This window comes from Miscanthus floridulus, chromosome 13, assembly GCF_019320115.1.
Source record: "Miscanthus floridulus cultivar M001 chromosome 13, ASM1932011v1, whole genome shotgun sequence".
NCBI classification, from domain to species: Eukaryota; Viridiplantae; Streptophyta; class Magnoliopsida; order Poales; family Poaceae; genus Miscanthus; species Miscanthus floridulus.
In genome coordinates, this window is record NC_089592.1 from 18,473,305 (window position 1) to 18,494,382 (window position 21,078).

Consider the following 21,078-nt stretch of genomic DNA (forward strand, 5'->3'; position numbering starts at 1 on the left):
TCCCTCTTCTTTCCTTCCTCTTTTATTTGTTGCCAATTTGGTTAGGGTTTATCATAAATATTAAGTAAGTTAGTTAAACATCACATAAGGCAAAAGAATCCAAATCACAAGTGGTATTAATATGCATGCAAGGTTCATTTATTTAGGGAACTTAATCACATGTTTATGCTAAGAGTTATGCCATGCTTATGTGTTGACTTGGGTTGGGGTTAGACCTAATGCATCTTTTAGGTTGGGTTTCTATACATGACACTCATCAACACATAGGAGTTTTAAGAAAAGTTTTGTAATTGGTATTTTTGGTGTATGAATTTTTGGGTTGTTACACACGTATTCCACGCTGTCAACCGCCTCCGACGACACAGCCCTGCAGCTGCAGGTGCCCCCTGTCCCCCCACTTCGCCTCGGCCCGTTCATCGCATTCCCAGCCGAGAGCTTTCTCTGCTCTTTGGTGATTGGCGCGAGTTGAGCTGTGCGGTGACATGAAATTTCCAGATTTCTTTGGGCCATGTTTATATCACCTCCAAATTCTAAGTTTTTTCACTTTCTCTCCATCACATCAATTTTTAGCCGCTTGCATGGAGCATTAAATGTAGGTAAAAAAAATAACTAATTGCACAGTTTAGTTCGAAATCACGAGATGAATCTTTTGAGCTTAGTTGGTCCACGATTGGACAATATTTACCAAATAAGACGAAAATGCTACTATTTATCGGGTTGAAATTTTTTGCAATCTAAACATGGCCTTGGTCTCCCTTCTGAAGCTGCTGATTTCGGTACTTGGTCATGTCTATTGCTTTAATGGTCCCATTAAGTATCAACTACTCCATGTCCATTGCTGTAATGTTTGACGCATAAAGGTTCTGATATGCTTTATTTTACCATGACTAGTTGCCATCTTTCATGTTTTTCTTAATTTTAGCTCTGTCTTGCTCTGTAGTTTATCTTCTCTACTGCCATTGATGGGAAAATCAAGGCATGGTTGTATGATTGCTTGGGCTCAAGAGTTGACTACGATGCTCCTGGACATTGGTGTACTACCATGTCTTACAGTGCTGATGCGACAAGGTGAGACATAGCAAGTGTTAATATACCGTTTCATATCTGCTGATGAGTAACAAATTTTCAGTTTCACTCATTTCTGATTCATTTTCAGTTTCACTCATTTCATCTGTTCACTCACAGTTTTTTTTCTTGCAGACTATTCTCTTGCGTTACCAGTAAAGAAGGTGATTCGCACTTGGTTGAATGGAATGAAACTAAAGGGGCTACTAAGAGGACATACAATGGCTTCAGGAAACATTCACTCGGTGTTGTTCAGTTTGACACAACTAGGAATCGCTTGTTGGCTGCTGGAGATGAATTTCTTGTTAAATTCTGGGATATGGATAACAATAACGTACGAACAACAACAGACTGTGACGGTGGACTGCCAGTTTGGTATCTTCCTTTTTTTCTTTGCTACCATGCTGAAGCTTTTTTGCTTAACATTGATTTACTGATATTTTGCAGGCAAGCCATCGTTTGAGATTCAATATAGAAGGTTCATTACTCGCAGTTACAACGAGTGATAATGGAATAAAAATACTTGCCAACACAACACTGATGGACAGCGCTTGCTTAGGATGCTCGAGAGTAGAGCATTGAGGGCTCTAGAGGACCTCCTCAACAAATAAATACCAAGGTAGTGATACATAAAATTTTCATTTCACATAATTTAGTTCTATTTACTTTTATTTTTCTGTCACAATGAAAATTTTGTTAGACCCTATGAGCCTATTTGTTCAGTGCTGCAATTTGCCACAAAACTCAGGCAAGCATGTCTATCCTGGGCAAGTACTCATTCCAGTCAACAATAAGTGGGCTCTCTGAAATCAACTATACTAAATTTTGACTACTATTTTTTTATATAACACACCTGTAAAATATAGCAAATATATACTTCCGCACTTCTCCTATATTAAGACAATTTCAGACAACACTCTTGTTCCACCAACTAGTACAAGTAAATTGTTACTTTGTGATTTGTTACTTGTCTTTGTGTTATAACATATCAATTTTTGTCCTTGTCGGACTATAAAAATAATTGTAACTTGTTAATTGTTTTTGTTGCAACACAAATCAGATTTTGTCAAATCCATGGTTTTGTCTAATGGGTTTTTTTATTATCGGAACCGAAAATTACAGATTGTGGCTACAGAAATTACAATGAACCAAAAGTGCAATTTTAGTACAAAACATATGCAATAAGCGTCGCCTGAAAGAAAGTTAAAATTCAGGCACCTGAATTTTAGCAAATCCCATACTTCTGTGAAACTATTTTTCGAGACAAATCTACTCATATTACTTACAATAAGTATTCTGTAGTCAATTTGGAACGGTTGACTTCAGGGAAGCTCAAAACGTCTTATTTTTGACTGGAGGGGGTATCTTTTTCTGCATCTGGAATTGTGGTTAGGCTTCTGTCATAGGCATATTTACTTAACAATTGTTGTACATTGTGGTGGAAAAAAGCTAATTGTTTCTTTCTGCTTCTGGTGCATTGGGAAGATACACCAGAAGGGGTGTTATGTAGTCAAGTAATTCATTGGAAATTTAGTGAATATTGACAAGGTTTGTTGTTACCTTGTTCTCACGTTTGGTTTTATTGCAGCCTCCAATTGTTGCCCATGGTCCTGTTTCAAATGTCAGCAGTCCTATAGCAGTAAATGCCGAGCGACCTGATCGGATCTTGCCTGCAGTGTCAACAAGTGTCTTGGTGAGTTCCTTCTGCCTTTACCATCCTCTCTCGCTCTTCATTACGTAGGTTTGCTAAAGGTAAAAAAATCACAGGCACCTATGGATGCAAGCAGAACTCCAGATGTTAAACCAAGAATAACAGATGAATCCGAAAAGGTCAAAACCTGGAAATTGGCTGACATTGTTAAACCAAGAATGACATGGCAGAAAGACGATGGCGGTAAGGGGTCTGAGTAAAGATGCCCGGGAGTAGCTGGGTGCATGTTGCATAAATCTGTTCTATTGATCTTACTCATTTTGATCATTTGGGTCAGTTACTCAGTTGACATGCAACTCAGATTTGGGCACTAAATTTGGGAAGACGAGTCATCAATGGAAACAGTTGTTATCTTCATGGAATCCCCACTCCTCGTGTTTCTTGACTTCTCTACTTGGGTTCAGAACCGATTGGATTCAGTTGTTCTTGTGGTCCTGCTTGGGAGCTTTAGGGCATCTCAGCTATCTTTAATCCTCGTCACATCTGATTGCCATTATGCGGAGAAGACAGGGGGGACAATGGAGGTTTAGATACAAGAATATAAGAAATGAGATATCTGAAACTGCATGAACGTGCGATTTTGACTAATGCTTACTTTGATGAGAGGAGCGATGAAGAGGTTATGTTAAATTGGAGACACTATGAGCTTTCTCTTATGTTCTCTAGATGATACAGAATTATGGATGCTCTATGAAGATGCTCATATCCAACCTTGCTACCTAGAAAAGATTGAGCATTCGTCATGAAACTCATAATTTGTCTGTTGACAACTCCAGCACTTTTTACTTAACTATATCTGTATATATGCTCTGCGATTTTGTACTATTTACGCATTGCCTTACACCTCATAATCAATGTTAGTGTCTGTGCATAGAGTTACATGTATCTATCACAATTCACAATTTACTCTGCAGTTGTGCATAGCTATGCAGTGCCTTGTTCCTTTCACAATTGATGTTAATTGCTCTGTGCATAGAGTTGCCTATGTCTATCAAAATTTACTTTGCACTGGTGCATTAGTCATGTAATGTCTTGTGCCGCGACAGTTGATGTCAATTGCTCTGTCCACAGAGTCATGTGCATCAATCATAATGTACTTCAACGATAGCTTAGTTATGTAATGTATTGTGCCTGAGGTAATTGATGCTATTTCTCTGTGCATAGAGTTCCCTTTATGTGTCATATTATTCTTTGCAGTTATGGATTAGCTATCTAATGTTTTGTGCGTTCCATAATTGATGTTAATCGTTATGTGCCTCTGGTCCTCTGTCCATAGAACTGATCATGAGAATTGTAGATGTTATGAAGAGTTGCTTACTGAAATGTAGGACGACAGCTATTATCAAGTATTAGGTACATCACCTTTTGAAATAGTCAAACAATGTTTTTCCCCCAGTGTGTACCATTTGCATGATTAGCATAGAAGTTACCCCGGCTGCTCACGAAGGAACCGAGATTTCTCCCGGCTGCGAGCGATAAGGGACTGAAAGGAGATGATGGTCAGAACACAAAAAATACATAGAGAAAGAAGACGGTGAGAGGCAAGATCAAGCGAATACCCGGCCAGTGGGACGATGACGTCGCGCAGGGCACCCCTGGCGTGGTCCAAGGCTTCCAGCGCGGACGCAATCCCTCACGTCGAGGATCTCCCGCTCCATGCTCTTGGCGGCATCGTCGAGGGTGAAGAGCGTCAACGTCGGCTCCTGCGGATTTGTCCACCGGAGCAGGGGCTCGCCCCGCGTGGGCGATTCGCTGCCTCCCGACGTCAGGGCCAGGGACGATTCCCCACCGGTCCTCTCCGCCACCACCACGACTGTCCGGGGACCCCTCGGCCGCGTCCCCCTCCGTCCAGCCCACGTCAGGCGCCGTCGCTTGGGCCGCCAGTGGCGCGGGTCGCGCCGCTGCCTCGGGCGCCGCCACGGTTGCGTCCGGCTGTGGCCCTGCCTGTCACAGCCGCCGCCACCTCCGCCTGCGACGGCGAGGCCTCGACCAGCTGCGTCGCGCCCGCCGCGGTCGGTGCCACTGAGCGCAGTCGGCAGCTCCGTCCGCCCCGTCGTCGGCAACGGTATCGCCTCCATCGCCGGTAGCTCAACGACCACCGAAGGCGTCCCTCGAGCCCCTGCACCCGCTTGTCCCGCCGAGGGCACGGGCGCCACCGTGGGCGACGCCTGACCGACAGGCGACGCAGTCACACCGGCGCCGCTCCCGCCCGAAACGGGTGTGACGCCAACCGACGGTTGCCGCCCCGCTTGAAGGGCGACGCTCTTCTTTGGCGCTAGCGCCAAAGGATTACACCGCCTCACGACGCTGCACGGAACGAAAAGCATAAGTCACGATGAAAACAGAGAAAAACAGAGGAGCTGGTGACTTACATCGGTGCTGTTGGGCGGCAAATACGTTTGGGGGGGCGAACCCCCAGACCTCTGCTCCGCCTCGTCAGGGCGAGGCTGTTTCGAGCCCGTCCCCTGCTCCTGGGCAGAGGGGCTTGCTCCCATTGCATCTTGGGGCATGACAGCGGAGCCACCCGCCTCCGCTGGCGCCTCAGGCGCAGCGGTAGATCCGCCCGCCCCTGTTGGCTTCTGGGGCAGGCCGACGGTCCGGCCCGTCTCCGCCGGCCCCACAGACGCGCCCTCCCCTCCATGGAACGGGAAGGGTCCCGACTCCTGCAAGGACGAGCGGATACCTGTCAGCACATCCTCGCTCTCCAGGTCATCCCACTCGATGTCGTCGACTACCTCGTCGTCGCCTTCCTCATCATCATCGTCGTCGCTGTTGGTGTCCTCCCCTCGCTCCCGCGCCTGCAGCTTCCGCTGCCTCTTCTTCCTCTTATCCTCCTTCGCCTTCCTAAGCCGCTCGCCCTCGGCGTGATTCGCCACCCTCACGGACGAATCCCTCGGTAACGGAACCGGGTGATCCGTGAGGACGAGGTCCCTCGGCTGGACCCCCCATCTCAATGTTAGTATCAAGAGGTCGGGAGATCAATTGAAGAGGAGGCATGAGGAGAGGAAACTTACGAAGATGACGTAGCCTAGTTCCGGCCACATCGGAGGATGCCCCGGTACCGGGTACACGAAATCAAGGAGGGCGCCCGCGTTGTCCCTCGAAGGCTCCATCACCTCCTTAATGCGCTGCGCGACTTCGGAGGGGGAGAGCGCTCCCTCGGCCAGCGCCGTCCCGTCGAATGACGCCTCGGGCGCCATCGCATACAGCGGAAACACGCGCCTCATCAACGGCACCACCCTCGCGTGGTAGGCCCCGATGATGCTCAACCCCTTCAAGCCGCTCTCCTTCAGGATGCGGATGGCGGCGAGGTGGTCCTAGATCTTCTTCTTGTCCTTCTCCAGGACACCCCACTTCCTCCACGAATCCAGGACCTCTTCGATTAGGCGCCCGGTGAACTCCGGCCGGGGGGGGGGGGGGCATCATTGTTCTTGAGATAGAAATACTGCGAATGCCACCCCTTGTTAGAGGTCGATAGCCGCATCGATGGGTACTCTCCGACCCGGTTGTTCCGGAGGTGGATGTCGGCGTATTCAGCTCCTGCCTGCCTCCCTTCTCCCTCTTCTTCTGGAGGGTGACGGCGAAGAAGTGTCGCCACAGATCGAAGTAGGGACTGATCCCCAGGAATCCCTCGCACAGGGCGACGAATGCCACCATGTGCTGGATCCCGTTGGGATTGAGGTGCTGCAACTCGATCTTGTAGTAATGCAGTAGCCCCCGGAGAAATCTGTGGGCGGGGGCAGGAACCCGCGTTCATTGAAGTGCGCGAAAGACACCACGTAGCCGTCGGGCGGTGACGGCTGATCCTCCTCGTCGGGTAGCAGCCACTCCTCGGCCTTGGTCCGCGCGCGGAGAAGGCTGCGACGGACGAGGACCTTCATACGCTGGAAGGTGATGTCAGAGCGACACCACGAATCCATTGGAAGATGGGGGCGGGTGGATGCGAGCTCGACGGTGGCTGGGACACGGATGCAGAAAGCCTAAAGCGATTGGCGACGGCGGTTGCAGATGCGAAGGCAAGAAGGCAAGGTATGAAACCCGGAGGGCGAACCCTTTGGTTTTATAGGGGCGACGGACGCGAGAAAACCAACCATCCGCCTAGATCTCCGCACCTGCCACGATCTGCCACAACGTCACGCCGCGGGATATGCGCACGCAATCCCTATCCTTTCCCTCGGAAGACTCGCCGGACGTTTCGCCTCGCCGGGCGGGCCACGACTCATCACAAGTAAGAGGAATACGGATGAAAAAACACCTCTACGGCCCGTCTGGGCCCAGGAGTTCGAAGGTTGGCCCATCAATGGGTTTGACAACAGCTCCAGACACCCTTAGAGTAAGGGATAGACCCGCAAGCGACCAGTATCCAGGTGCACGAGCGCCACGGGCATCTCGGCCCACGATCAAGTCGGTCGCCAAGCTGGTCCTAGCCGAATCCCCGCGAACGGGATGCCGGGACTCCAGTCGAAATAAGCCAGCTAACAAAAACCACCAAATCTCACGGCCATATCCGCGAAGGGGTCCGACCTCGGCAAGAAGGAATCACCGTCCACGCCGTGGGCGACAAAAGAAGGCCAGGACCCTCAGAGTCCTCCCTTTCGGAAAAACCTCCGAAAGAGTATTCTACTCCCCCGCAGGCTCGGGGGCTACACCCAACGGGTGCGCTCGCGCGCACCCACTGGCAAGTCAAAAAATCCCCCAGACGATTCTACCCAAATCGTCCGGGGGCTACTGTCAGGGACCAATACTAGGGTACCCGAAGATGAGGAGCTAATAACCATCAACGTTAATTCATCCGAGCGGCCAATAGCGCAACTACACCTCTTGCTGGGCTCCGCCTCGTCCGACCACCGAGGCCATGGGCTCTGCCTCGTCCGACCCCCGAGGGTTGGCTCCGCCTCACCCGACGTCTGAGGGCTGGCTCCGCCTCGCACGAAGTCTAAGGGCTGGCTCCGCCTCGCCCGACGTCCGAGGGCTAGCTCCGCTTCGGCTGACCCCCGAGGGTTGGCTCCGCCTCGGCCGATGTCTGAGGGCTGGCTCCGCCTCACCCGATGTATGAGGGCTGGCTTCGCCTCGCCCGATGTCTGAGGGCTGGCTCCGCTTCGCCCGATCCCTCGGACACGGTTCCTAACGGAAGCTCACATCGCCGCCAACCACTACGGGCCAGAAAGTACAACCCAGGGTCAAACTTTTGGCATTGTGCAGGGAGCGGTCACGTCTCAACATGACTCGTCCCCACGACATGTCATTCCAGGGGACTTACATCGTCCACAGTGACGGACGCGTGGTCACTATGCTGCCTACTCCCTCTACGACCGCTGATCAGCACGCTGGGTCGCCGCGCCGCACGCCGGGGCGGAGTGGGACGTGACGACCCGCTGACAATGCCAGGGCATGGCCTTGTCAGCGGACAGGCGCCCGGAGTGGAACTGTCCCTGTCGCCACCTGCCGTGTCAGCGGGGCCCGCGCAGAGGAAAAGAAAGGCCCGGCGACCCTGAAGGATTTCCTCTGCCTCTCGTTCTCCTCTTTTCTCCCATTGTAACCCGTGCTTTCCCTTGGCCTATAAAAGGGAAAGCAGGGCGTCCTATTAAGGGGCATCGGTTCACCGCACCGCATCAGAACATTGCACACCACACACCACCTGAGACTTGGGACCAGTCCCTCTCTCACCCGTTTATAACCCCTACTACGAACTTTCAGTACTAGTAACACGAGCAGCAGCCACGAACTGGACGTAGGGACATTCTGCCCGAATCCAGTATAAACCTTGTGTCTTTTTAGCACACCATCCGGGCCAGACGCGCAATAATACAAATTTATTTGTTGGTGTTTACTCGAAACACCGACAAGTAAAGAGAGATATATAAATGAATGCACAATCTAGAGATGAGGAGCATCCTAGAGAGCAAGCACAAAATAGAATGAGCAATAGAAATTGTGGGCTTTTCTACCTTACCGCGAGCAGAAACCGGCTGAGATCATGACGCCAGAACACCACTATACCAAGAACACTTCGTCGAGCCGGACGACGATGCGCTGCAATACATCAAAGGGTGCCGAGATGATCAAAACAGGAGCACCTTAATATAATTCACTCATTCAACATGCACCAAGTAACCAAGATCTAACTATCCAAGAGGTAACAAACTTATAAATTTAAAGAACAGAACACAACCATGATAAGTCATACCACTAACAACAAACTGTAACAATCAATTAGTAAAACCATAAATCAACTGACATTAGCTGTTCTATAGGAATGGCGAAACTTTCAATTTGAACCTTTTCCCAAGAGCAGAGGAAGCCATTAGCTGTTCTATAGGAATTGCGAAACTTCCAATTTTGACATTTTCCCAAGCGCAGAGGAAGACAAGAATTCGCTGATAAATCCAAACGAGTCGCAATGTTGCCTGTGCAAACCCCAGTTTCGATACGCTGGGTCATCTCAAACGAGAGGCTCCCCGTCCCAACGGATTCATGGCGAAAGAGATAGAAGGGTGGGAAGGGGGCATCGAGCCAGCGGACGAACCTCGCACATTGCCTTGGTACAGGCATACAAGTCATGGATGGTGTCGCTGCTGCCGTGGATGATGCTGACCGCCGGCGTGGCCATCTCCCAGTGTCCCGACCCGACGAGGATGGCGAGCGACGGCCGGTCGGTGCGACCCACGCCGGCAGCCACGACGCGGCGGCCGGTCGCCCGCGACCCACGCGGCGCCGCAGCTTGCGGCGTCTAGGGGCGGGCCGGCGGTGGAGCAGCGCCCTGATGCCAGTGTGAGCGGCGCAACGAGCGAGGGAGAGTGTGAGAGGGCCGGGTGGGTTAATGGGCTATGTTGTTGTGTTGGCACTTAGGCTGATGGGCTCGATCGGGCTATGTTGTGTTGGGCACCTGGGCTGATGGGCTCGACTGATCGAAGTTGGGCCACGACTCGGGCGCTCGGCGTTAGGTGAGACAGGTGCCACAGCCAGATTCTCAAAAAAAAAAAAAAAGGTGCCACAGCCTGCCGTGCTGGGGCCTCCGCCTCTGAAGCCGCGATGCTGCTGCTCCGGGCGCTGCTCCGGCGCCGGCGGCCGCCGCTCCCCGTCACCGCCGCAGGATTCTTCACCAGCTCCGGAAGCAACGCCACCGCGCCTCCTCCTCCTCCTCCTCCTCTTGGGGCGGAGGGGCCCCGCGACGAGCCAGGGCAGGAGGGCTCGCTGGTGCGGCGGGTGGAGCGGGCGGCGTCGGTTGGCGCGGCCATGCAGGGCTGGATGGCCGACGGCCGCGCCGTGCACCGCGGCCACGTATTCCACGCCATCAACCGCCTCCGACGACACCGTCTACACCGCACCGCCCTGCAGGTGCCCCCTTTTCCCCACTTCGCCTCTGCCAGTTCATGAGAGCTTTCCTTGGTGATTGACGCGAGTTGAGCTGTGCAGTGACATGAAATTTCCAGGTTTCTTTGCTCTCTCTTCTGTTAGTGCTCTTGTATTGTGCTGAACTGTTGATCTCTGTACTTGTTCACAAATGTGGTGGAAAGCTTATTTGAATGGTACTAGTTCACTTCCACCTTCTAGTTAGCTCATCAGCATAGAACTAGCTTCTCTTTATTTGTGCTTGAACAATGTGCTGAGTAGTGGTAATTAAAATAGACATAAGATCCCCTAGTCCCTGCCTTCTAGTATTTGCTCAGGATATGACAGTTTTTTTTTTCCTTTTTCCCACAGGTCATGGAATGGATCGTGAGAGAGAGGCCCTACAAGCTGAGTGAGCTTGATTACTCATATCTGCTGGAGTTCACAGCTAAAGTCCATGGCATTTCTGAAGCCGAAAGCCTCTTCCTTCGCGTGCCTCAGGAATACCAGAAAGAGCTCCTCTACAACAACCTTGTCATGGCTGCTTTGGATCTGGATCTCATTAAACATTCATACGCTTACATGAGGAAGATGAGAGAATTGTCCCTGCTGATCTCGCCATATGTTTACAACCGCCTGATCATCCTTCATTCTTCACCCGGTCGCAGGAAAAGCTATATCCAAGATCCTTTCTCAGATGAAAGCTGATCGTGTGACCCCTCACACGTCAACCTACAACATCCTGTTGAAAATACAAGCCAATGAGCACAACATCGATGGGCTAGCCAGGGTGTTCAATGATATGAAAAGAGCAAAGATTGAGCCCAATGAGATCACTTATGGCATTCTAGCTATTGCACATGCTGTTGCAAGGCTATATACTGTTTGCCACACATATGTAGAAGCCATTGAGAATTCCATGACAGGTACTAATTGGTCCACGCTGGAAATTCTTCTTATCTTGTATGGATACCTTGGGAAGGAAAAGGAGCTAAAGAGGACATGGGGGATCATGCAAGACCTCCCTCATATTCGATCCAAAAGCTTCACACTAGCAATTGAAGCATTTGGAAAGGTTGGCTCCATTCACCAGGCAGAAAAGATATGGTCCCAGATAAAATCAACAAAGAAGTTAAGCCTTACAGAACAGTTCAATTCCATTTTATCAGTTTACTGCAGGCACGGTGTTGTGGATAAAGCATCATCTGTATTCAAGGAAATGAGAGCAAATGGATGCCAGCCTAATGCTATTACTTATCGCCACTTAGCATTGGGTTGCTTGAAATCAGGTCTTGTTAAAGAAGCTTTCAACACAATAGATATGGGAAAGAAGGAAGTTGTCACTAAAAAGGTGAGGTGTTCAACACCGTGGTTGGAGACCACGCATCTGTTGCTTGAGAACTTTGCAGAAATTGGAGACTTGGAAAATGCAAAGAGACTATACAGTGAACTGAATGAAACAAAATATTCTCGGAATTCCTTTGTGTATAACACCCTCCTGAAAGCTTATGTGAAGGCAAAAGTTTATGAGCCGGATTTGTTGAGGACAATGATTTTGAGAGGGGCAATGCCTGACGCTGAGACATATAGCCTTCTCAGACTGATTGAACAGTTCAAGATCTAATGCTCTATGTGTATTGTTGCTTTCAAGGAAAACCACTGCTGGATTTTGTCATGCAAAAATCATTAGAGAACTTGTGGACAACGTGTTGCAGCACATGTCTTCTGGCAATCAATTTTTTGCACAGTAATCCCAACATCTGCACAAATCAATTGGAGACATACAGCTATCTTTTCTATCCTAAACAGTTTTAGAACTGCAAGGTATACAAAACTTGTGCATTCCAAATTTTGAAAATGTTCCTTTTTTCTCATGCGGAAGGTATATCCACTGGTTCAACTTAATATTGGTATCATATTTGTCCTCCAATGCTGCATTTCATTTCAAGTACAAAAGATGGAACACAGGCACTCAAACAATAAAGGAGGCCATTGTCTTTTATCATGCCACACAGACGTGCTACACATCCTGAATATGTTCATTGTGCTGCTACTGCTACTGGTAAGAGTCTTTGCGGACCCTTGCTCCTGCAACACTTTTAAGGTGCTAGGCTGCTAGCTATACATATGAGAAAGCAGTAGAAGCATCCTCTGCACATGCTTTGCCAGAATCAAGCTGAATAAACAAGTGCTATTCTCTGGTTGCAGAACTGTACACAGAACTCCATTGTGCCTTTTGCCTATACACAAATCAAACATGCTCGAATTCTCCATATGGAAGGGTAGTGAATTTAATAACACAAAGCAATTTCACCAATGATGTGAACTTGGCCAACCATTCCAAATAATTTGCTGTTGAGCTCATTGCGTCGGATGCTCTCCAATTGCAAGGTGTAAGGACCTTGACAATTCTCTTTGCTCTTGAGCTTGTTGCTTTAGCAGATACTGTTAAATTGTGAGGTTTAAGGACCCTGGAAATTTCCATGGTGAGGGCTCCAAAAAATTTCTACCTCATCTATTAATTTAATTATATAGGGATTCAGAATAGTTGACTATATATAGGCTTCCATGGTGAAGTCTACATACTGGTTAAGTGGTCATGTGGGACTGCAACATTATGGTTTTTTTTTAAAACAAACTTTTGTTGCTCTTTTAGAGCTTGTAGTTCCATCTTGTGGACCTTTGATTATTTTAAATAATTCTACATCAACCTGTTCTTGGTCTCAAGTAATGAGATGATTTTCCATCAGAAAATGTGAACAGCTAGTAGGCCACAAAGAATGTCGTCAGTCTTATCATGAGGATGTGTGATGCAATATTTCTGAATGTTCATGTCGGCGAATGACATGTAAATGGAAAATATCCCACTGATTTGATCGTTTCCATTTGCCATATAAATCTATTTTGGGCTGATTATAGGTGAATGTTGCATGAAAGATTGTGCTAAAACTAAGGGTCCCTTCTCATTTTGAGCCTTTGAAGTAAACATACACCGGTTCTGTGAATTATATATGAGAGAACCTAGTTGTGTGCTATCCAGTTATAGAATGCCAAAAGAAAAATACCTAACTGCTGCGACAAAATGCAAAAAAGGAGTGCTCGTATTTTGCAGTATCACATCTGTATAAGTTTTGTGTACTAATACCCAGTGGCATAAGAAGGCAACTTTTGCAGAACGAGGAATGATACGGTTGACCACAGTACCACACAGTCACAACAAATTCCCTGTGCTACTCAGTGGCAATTTTAAGTACAAATTCCCAGTGGCATAACAAGGTAACATGATTCTGGTATCACTACTTTTGCTGCTCAGTCACAATGACACTAGCAATTGGAGCAGAAGCAGAGAGACCCAAGCAGACTCAATAATTGTTTTTCCGCAAGAATAGTTTGCTAATAGTACATGCTTGCAATTTTGAACAATAACTATGTTGAAAACTCAGGAATAACCACATCATGTAAGTTATAATAACATATCATACCAGAAACAGAGGCTAAATCAGAAAATATACTCCGAGTATACAGAAGATGTTATGGAGCTAATCATGGGTAATAGAAAACACCGGGGCATGGTCTGTAGGTTCTTTTGAAGGGAGTGACAACACTCTGGTACCTACTGTGGCCTCCTCCTTGATCTTCTTATGGTTGAGACTCCGAAGGCCTTCTTGACCGACTACTTGGCCCTGGCTCGCCCACTATAGCAGCTGCAGTGCTAGAAGTTGATAGCTGTTTCATAGACGATGACTGCTGAGGAGCTGCAAGAACCACCTGTGCAGCATTGCTATCCTGCCTTCGCTGTCTCCGAGCGCCAGCCCTTTGCCGGGCTGCAGGAACCGAAGTCGTCTGGACCCTCGCTGGGGTTGCGTCCCAACCCTGGTTCTCGTCTTGTATCATCTGCCTCAGCACCCTTGCCATTTCTCTTGCGTTCCCCTCAGTTCCCGCCATTTGCAGCTGCTGCCTCAGGCTCTCCCTTCTGTGTGCTCGAGGCCTGGGCGGCAAGTCCGGGTTGGCGGTGGACTCCCCTTCTTCACTGCCTCTTCCATATATCGGAGTGATATTCTCTTTCAGCACCACACCCTTGCAGACAGGGCATTCACAGAAGGGTGACTGTGCATAGAGCCACCGGTACAAGCATGGCCAGCGGAAGAGGTGGCCGCAAGGTGTAACCACGGGCTCTTTAGCCACGTCAAGACAGATGTTACACTCAAAGTTGGAGTTGCATCCACAGGAGTCATCCTTCTCAGGCTCGCCTGCCACCGCCGGGGCGAGCGATTCCTTAGGCTCGCCCGTTCTTGGGGCTTCCGGAGCAGCGCCAGTTGAGTTGGGCATCATCAACGTCCTCCTCCTCCTGCTGCTCTCTGCAGCCTCCTCGCCCGCCATGCTCGCGCAGTCGCAGCGCCCACTTGCTCTCCGTTGATTAATACACGAACTCCTACACCTGCAGGACCCCCATGAGGAGACACCAATCAAAAATAGCAGGAGCAAGCCTCCTACTCCCAGAATGGCAGAATGTCGGAATCAGGATCGCGTTGGATCAAAAGAGCCCCAACAAAATCGAATCTTTAGCATGAACCTACAGAGGCTTCATGGAATGTCGCGGCGGCGAAGGAGGGCCAAGGTTCTCTCAGGCCCCACCATCAGCGAAATAGCGGTGGGAAATCGCTGGAGGAGCATGCAAAACTTATTTCCAAGATTGAATCATTTTTTAAGAGTTTTACCTACTTTTTCAGAAAACATAGTAACCGATACAAGACTGGGGGTACCAGCAGTGGCGGAGCTGGACCATAGTGAGCCATGGGAACCGATACATCACACCTTACTATTATATATATAGCTAATAAAATTTTATTTTGCTTTTAGTTTATTATGTATTTTTTATGACTTAGAAATAATAGAACAAAAAGGGAAAGAAATACTTAGCTAGATACATGGGGGAGGCCTTTCCCCCAAGCTGGATGTTGGCGCGGTCGAATATTGGAGTTGAGTGATCCTTTTCGGAGCAGATTTGCCAACGGATGTCCCTCTCGTCTCATGACAGAATGAGACAACTGGGTGAATTTGCTCATGATCTTGGTGCATAATCCTGCAAAATACTAACAAAAATACCAAAACTTGTGGAACAGATTAGGATAAAAGGGTTAGCGATCAGTCGTTCGTAGATTAGTTATTCTTGAGGTTTAAAAATATTTCTGTTTGGGTAGATTTTTAGTAGGATATCTTTCTAATATCTTTTTGGATTTTCTATTTTTATATGCATGCAAGAAATATGTATGTATGGTATTTTTATTTTTATGCCACCACGGTGAATATTTCTACGGGCTTTTACACACCGTGAAATTACTCACGTGGGGCTTAAGATTTTATGATGATAAAATTTTTATTTTTCTAAATGTAATACCAATGCAGGAAAGTAAATATGCTAAAATGAAAAGAATTCATGCAATGCTAGAAAGTAAATATGGATAACTACCGATGTTACCTCCCGGCGAGGGTTCGGATTTTTAAGTCATCTGGACATGACTTTTCTCCTATCTTATTCATTCCTTGGGTGCATTAGTCAGTCTCAGGGATGGAGACCTTGATGGTTGCACCTCTTGTGACTCTGATAATGATGTTACCTTTTCTTTCCACACATGCTTGGTCTGTGGACTAGTCTTTGGCGGAGTCGGTTGATCTTTCACAACTTCTTTATGTTCTTCATCTTCTTTCCATTCATCTTTTGGGAGTTGATTCTTTTGGTTTCTGGATACTCGATGTCTCCTCCTAGATCGAGACTTCTTTGGCTGCTCATAAGTGGTATAACTATTAAGATAACAGCGTACCTTCTCTCCAGGGAATTAGAAGTGGACTTGTCCAGATCTGACGTAGATGATCATGTTGGTTGTGTTGAGGAACGGTCTTCCCAATATGATAGGTGTGTCATCTTCTTCACCCATGTCTAGAACCATGAAGTCGGCAGGGGCAAACTGATCGTGTATTCTTACCATGACATCTTTTGTTATTCCTTCCATAAATCGGATTGATTGGTTTGCCATCTACAATTGCATATATGTAGGGAACAAAGATTTATTACCAAATAAATATTTATACGTTACCTTGTACATTATGTTGACATCCGATCCAATATCGTAGAAGGTCTGATGGAAAATTCTTTGTCCAATGGTACACTCGATCGTTGGTATGCCTGGATCATCCTTCTTAGTAAGGAATGGTGAAGCGAGGAGGTGGTCGTACTCTGATCGGAGTGTGTTGATCATGTTAACTGATTCTTCTTGTGGCTGTCTGACCTTTTTCTTCCTCCTTCTCATGTTGTTCTTTCTTCTTGGTCACTGTTGTCTCTTCGGACGGCTATGATGTCCGTGGATGTCTAGGAGATTGCAGGATGTGGTTCTTGAAAGAGAACTTCTCCTTTTATCCTTGATTGTGAAGCAGATCTTGGCTTGGCACTGTCCGCGTAGATGATGGCTTTTGCGGTGCTTAGGAAAGGTCGGCCCAAAATAATGGGTGCCCTTACATCTCCACCTATTTACAAAACCACAAAGTCTACGAAAACATATGATCGTCCCACTTGAACAATGGCATCTTCAAGAACTCCCTTGGAGTAGCAGAGTGACTGATCTGCAAGCTACAAACGTACATTTGTGTACAACAAAGTATCTCCATTAATTTTATAATAGATAACCTTAGGCATGATATTGACACTTGCTCTGAAGTCACAGACAGCTTCTTAAAAAATGTGCGGTCCAATGACGATGGGGGATGACAGGTATTCCTAGATCGCTCTTCTTTCCAGTAAGGTGTAATCTATCCACCTTTCCGACGATAGTTGTATACAATAGTATGCTGAATATCGACAAGATTTGTAGTTCCAAGATCTTCTGGTTGGCCTAGAATCTTACCTTTGTCGGTCGGAGGAATAGCAGCTGCTAGCTGAGCTATTTGTGATTCTACCATTTTATTAAACCTATACTGGTTCTTAATGGCAAAAGCAAAGCTATCCATTCAATTATTTATGTTCTCTAGATTTTTATCATTGGTAGCTACCTTTCTAGATAATCCCTCCATAAGTTTAGATTGACCAGCAATTAATTCTCTTAAGGGTGGTTGATTGAAATTATTGAAATTATTACCTTGATAGATACCTTGGTAATTACCTTAGTAGTTCGGTCTTTATTGCTGATTCCATCCTTGATTCTGTTGAGGACGATAGTAGTTGTTGCTGACAAAGTTGACATCCTCATGGATTTTAGGGCAATTGCTCCCTGAATGCCTAGTGTTTCTACACTCTTCACACATCATGCGGGAATCATGAATGTGCATAACTTCTTGCTTCTCATTGGCTCAATCTTTGAGCTTCTTCATCAGCAGATCCATCTTGACAGACAACATGTCTACCTCCTTGAGTTGATGCATATCTCCACCTCTCTTGTGAGTCTAAAGACGTTCTTCATTCCAACCTTGGTTGGAGGCCATCTTCTCTACAAGAACTATTGCAGCTGGTATGGTGAGTGACAGGAATTCACCTCCAGTAGCAGCATCCATAGTCTCACGGGTACTGTTGGTCAACCCATGGTAGAAAGTCTGCATGAGTAGCCAATTCTCCATCCCATGATGAGGACATTCCACAATGTAATCTTGAAAGTGTTTCCATGCCTCAGGGATAGATTCATTATGTTGTTGCTAAAAGCTTGAGATTTCTCCCATGCAGAGCATTGATCTTGCCTATGGGAAAGAACTTCGCTAGGAAGGCAGTGGAGTAGTTATCCCATGTAGTATTTCTATCTTTGTTAGCGTAGAACCATTGCTTTGCCTTCTCCAAGAGTGAGAATGGGAAGATGCAAAGTAATATGGCGTCTTGGGTCACTCCTTTGATGGTGAAAGTGCTATAAATCTCCAGGAAATGTTGGAGATGTGCACTCGCATCTTCATGTGCCTTTGCACAAAACTGGCTTGCTTGCACCATGTTGATTGGGCTGGCTTGAGATTGAATCCATTGTCTCCAACATTAACTATTGGTCTAGTACGGATGTTGGTTGTAGTTGGAGCAGAGAATTCTTAGCCATGGCTTCAAATTTTGGTGTTAAGCTTCACCTTATATGGTTGTCTTCCGACTCTAAAGCTAGGACTTTCTTGAGTTTAGCTCTAGTCCTCCTGATTAATGCTTCTAGATCATCAACGTAGTTTGTCGGAAGGTCAAAACCGATCATACATTACCTTGCATAAGATACACAAGTAGACAAAGCAAGGGTAAGCCTGTTTGATCAGAGGTCAATGGTTATTTCGATCACATCAATAAGTATAAGTTTATCAATACTTCCTTTGCCTAGCTACCTTCCCAGCAACGACGCTAAAAATGCTTGTTGGTATTTATTAACGTATCACTTATTTTAAGTAGTCACCCTATGTTGTTTATATTCCTTAGCATCTTTTACTAGGTTGTCATTCCTAGCGTTGGTGCCAGAAATGCTTGTTGGTAGAACCTAGTGCCACTTCTATAATGACACTAAGAAGTACTTTAATATTTCATGTGACTAGAAAGAATATATATATATATATATATATATATATATATATATATATATATATATATATATATAAAGGAAAGGAATCTGCAAGCGTACAGATAACTATACCATTATAGCACTTTACCCAAGAGTATTCCATGTATCGTTATTTATATTTTTACCACAGGGAAGGTTTGGCATGGACATGTATTGATAACTTATGCTATTGATGGAGAAGTAAATCATAACCAATATTCTACTCACAACAGGGGTAAGTCATAGGATAAATTCTGTATATGATAAGTATGGATTAATGATAAATCACTCAGAGTACTCCTTTCTATGGCATTGGCATGGTTAAGTAGAATGTTAGAAGAATAATTCCTAAGTCATTTTTAATTATAAGTCAAAGCATGCATTGATTAGTGCAATTACACCTAGTAGTCATGGCTAAGATCATCTTTATATCTACACATAAGGGATATTACTAAGGAAGATTAAGAACAGAGCTTGTTCTTCCTTCGTAACTAGATCCTACTTGCACCTATATTCGAGGAGTGGACTACAAAGGACTAAATGGGAGTGTCACATCCGCGATCTATCACATGGCTCAGAATATAGGGTGTATCTGCAAGTAAACAACATATAAGCACCACACTTACACAATGTTGACCACTCACCCCATGTACATCAGAGCGAGTGCTATACGAACTTATGCATAAATATAATGATAAACTAGCTATACAAGTATATAATCAAAGTAGACGATGAACATTATAACTAAGAACATGAATATTGTGAATACCAATGTTGTCATAACAATTGTAGCAAACATATAAAAGGAATGAGAGATACAAAAGAGAGGGGGTATAAAGATTATACCAAACCACTGCTCTTGACAAGATCAGGAATCCAAGAGAAGCCTGCTTGCCTCCCTCTAGACTAGCCTAATTAGCTATGCCCTAAAATATGGTAGAGCTCTGAGGATGATTAGGGTTTCTGTCTTCTCAAATGACTTATCAATGCCTGAGGGAGGGGGTAGGGGATGACATATATAGGCTAGAGCATCAATCGTGTGCCCTTAGATCAAACCAACTTAAAGGATGACATAGATGCAACCTAGGAGGCCATGGAGAATAGACATTGCGGCATGGAGGCTGATAGTGGGCCCTAAGGGTCGGGCGGCCTATAGGTGGCCAGCCACACCTAGCAGTCACTCGGGCTCTGCCTCGGTGTGGAATCCTCTCGAGTCTTCTGGAACCTTCTGGGGTCATTTTTGTTGTGGATAAGCACGATTAAATATGACATGTAGGTCCACCTTGACGGTTTTCTAGATAAACCCTACAGAAAATATAGATTCATCAAAACTCATGAAATTTGTTAGTTTAAGCCCCTAAACCTTCGTTGGTGATTATATTTATGCCCTTATGCATGTTATATTGATGGTTTATAATATTTGTTAACTGTCGTCAACAAACGACAACACGACAAGCAGGTGCATAGCATCATTAGTCATATACAAAGGACAAGTTCACTTCTAGTTCACATGTTTCAAGAGAAACACGACAAGTTGAGGCTTTTGTCTATTGCTAACATAGCATTGTCTTGATAATAAAGAGCTTGCATGCTGGTTTCCCATTCCAATAGCAATGTGATAAGTGGAGGGTGTACACATAGCCTATGATTTGACAATAATGAGTTATCATCCAGAGCTAGCACATTTTGATAGAAACACGACAAGTGAGGGGGTGCATGTGCCTTGCAAAATAGTTTGGGACAACAAGGTATGGAGGTGCCCCTCCAACTCTAACCCAAACCATCTTGCCTCACCCACCATAAGACAAAAATGCCACCCACAACCACCTTTATAGCCTCCTCTTCCTTCTTCAACTTCTTCACCCAACCAAAATCAACCACTAACTTGATTTCTTTTATCTCTATTGATGCTGCATGTGCTCCAAGTAATTTAATTGCCACCATGCTTTCGATCAAATAGGGAGAAAGAGTGTGGGTGGGAGTGAGAGAAAGATGAGTGGCAAGGGAAAAGGAGTGCCCCATACCCAAATGACAAGTAGGTGTATCATCATATTAGTCGTACCCAAACGACAAGTTCATTGCTAGTTCCCATGTTCTAACGACAACACGACAAGTAGAGGCGAATCCTCTATTTTGTGTTTTGACAACAACATGACTAGCAGGTGCGTAGCATCATTAGCCCATACCCCAACGAAAAATTCACTACTAGTTCCCATGTTCCAATAGTAACATGACAAGTAGAGGTAGGCCTCTGTTTCGATTCAACAACAACATGATAAAGCAAGTGTGTAGCATCATTAGCTTGTACCCAAATGACAAGTTCACTACTAGCTAGTCCCATGTTTTGTGTGTATTGCTAATGTAGTAACGTCTTGACAATAAAAGCTTGCATGCTAGTTTCCCGTTCTGATAGCAATGCCACAAAGTGGA

At 46.3% G+C, this 21,078-nt stretch overlaps 3 protein-coding genes and 1 non-coding gene across 4 annotated transcripts; 2 read left to right on the forward strand and 2 right to left on the reverse strand.

Annotated features, from left to right (window-relative positions):
• Nucleotides 1–2,162: 2,162 nt before the first annotated feature.
• Nucleotides 2,163–9,311, reverse strand: LOC136500675 (uncharacterized). Its single transcript, XM_066496086.1, has 8 exons — nt 9,303–9,311; nt 8,725–8,809; nt 4,336–5,083; nt 4,139–4,259; nt 3,372–4,054; nt 2,837–3,259; nt 2,626–2,735; nt 2,163–2,442 (listed from the first exon to the last, which is right to left on the reverse strand). The coding sequence occupies exons 3-4, from the start codon at nt 4,852–4,854 to the stop codon at nt 4,203–4,205; spliced, it is 576 nt and encodes a 191-aa protein (XP_066352183.1). The 5' UTR covers nt 4,855–5,083; nt 8,725–8,809; nt 9,303–9,311; the 3' UTR covers nt 2,163–2,442; nt 2,626–2,735; nt 2,837–3,259; nt 3,372–4,054; nt 4,139–4,202.
• Nucleotides 9,312–9,734: 423 nt separating this feature from the next.
• LOC136500674 (pentatricopeptide repeat-containing protein At1g07590, mitochondrial-like) lies at nt 9,735–12,818 on the forward strand. The gene is given in 3 exon segments (XM_066496085.1): nt 9,735–10,114; nt 10,481–10,783; nt 10,785–12,818. Coding segments are annotated over 3 exon segments (1,557 nt in total). The 5' UTR covers nt 9,735–9,808; the 3' UTR covers nt 11,733–12,818.
• Nucleotides 12,819–13,747: 929 nt separating this feature from the next.
• Nucleotides 13,748–14,488, reverse strand: LOC136499546 (uncharacterized). Its single transcript, XM_066495162.1, has one exon. The coding sequence runs from the start codon at nt 14,486–14,488 to the stop codon at nt 13,748–13,750; it is 741 nt and encodes a 246-aa protein (XP_066351259.1).
• A 3,223-nt stretch (nt 14,489–17,711) lies between these two features.
• Nucleotides 17,712–17,819, forward strand: LOC136502469 (small nucleolar RNA R71). The gene has a single exon (XR_010770605.1). It is a non-coding gene; the product is annotated as a small nucleolar RNA R71 (small nucleolar RNA).
• The last annotated feature ends 3,259 nt before the right edge of the window (nt 17,820–21,078 follow it).

Coding starts and splice junctions, on each gene's coding strand:
- LOC136500675 (XM_066496086.1), bottom strand. CDS start 4,854: ATGGAGGCGATACCGTTGCCGACGACGGGGCGGACGGAGCTGCCGACT. Junction 4,260..4,335: donor GTCATCGTCCCACTGGCCGG/GTATTCGCTTGA, acceptor ATCTCCTTTCAG/TCCCTTATCGCTCGCAGCCG.
- LOC136499546 (XM_066495162.1), bottom strand. CDS start 14,488: ATGGCGGGCGAGGAGGCTGCAGAGAGCAGCAGGAGGAGGAGGACGTTG.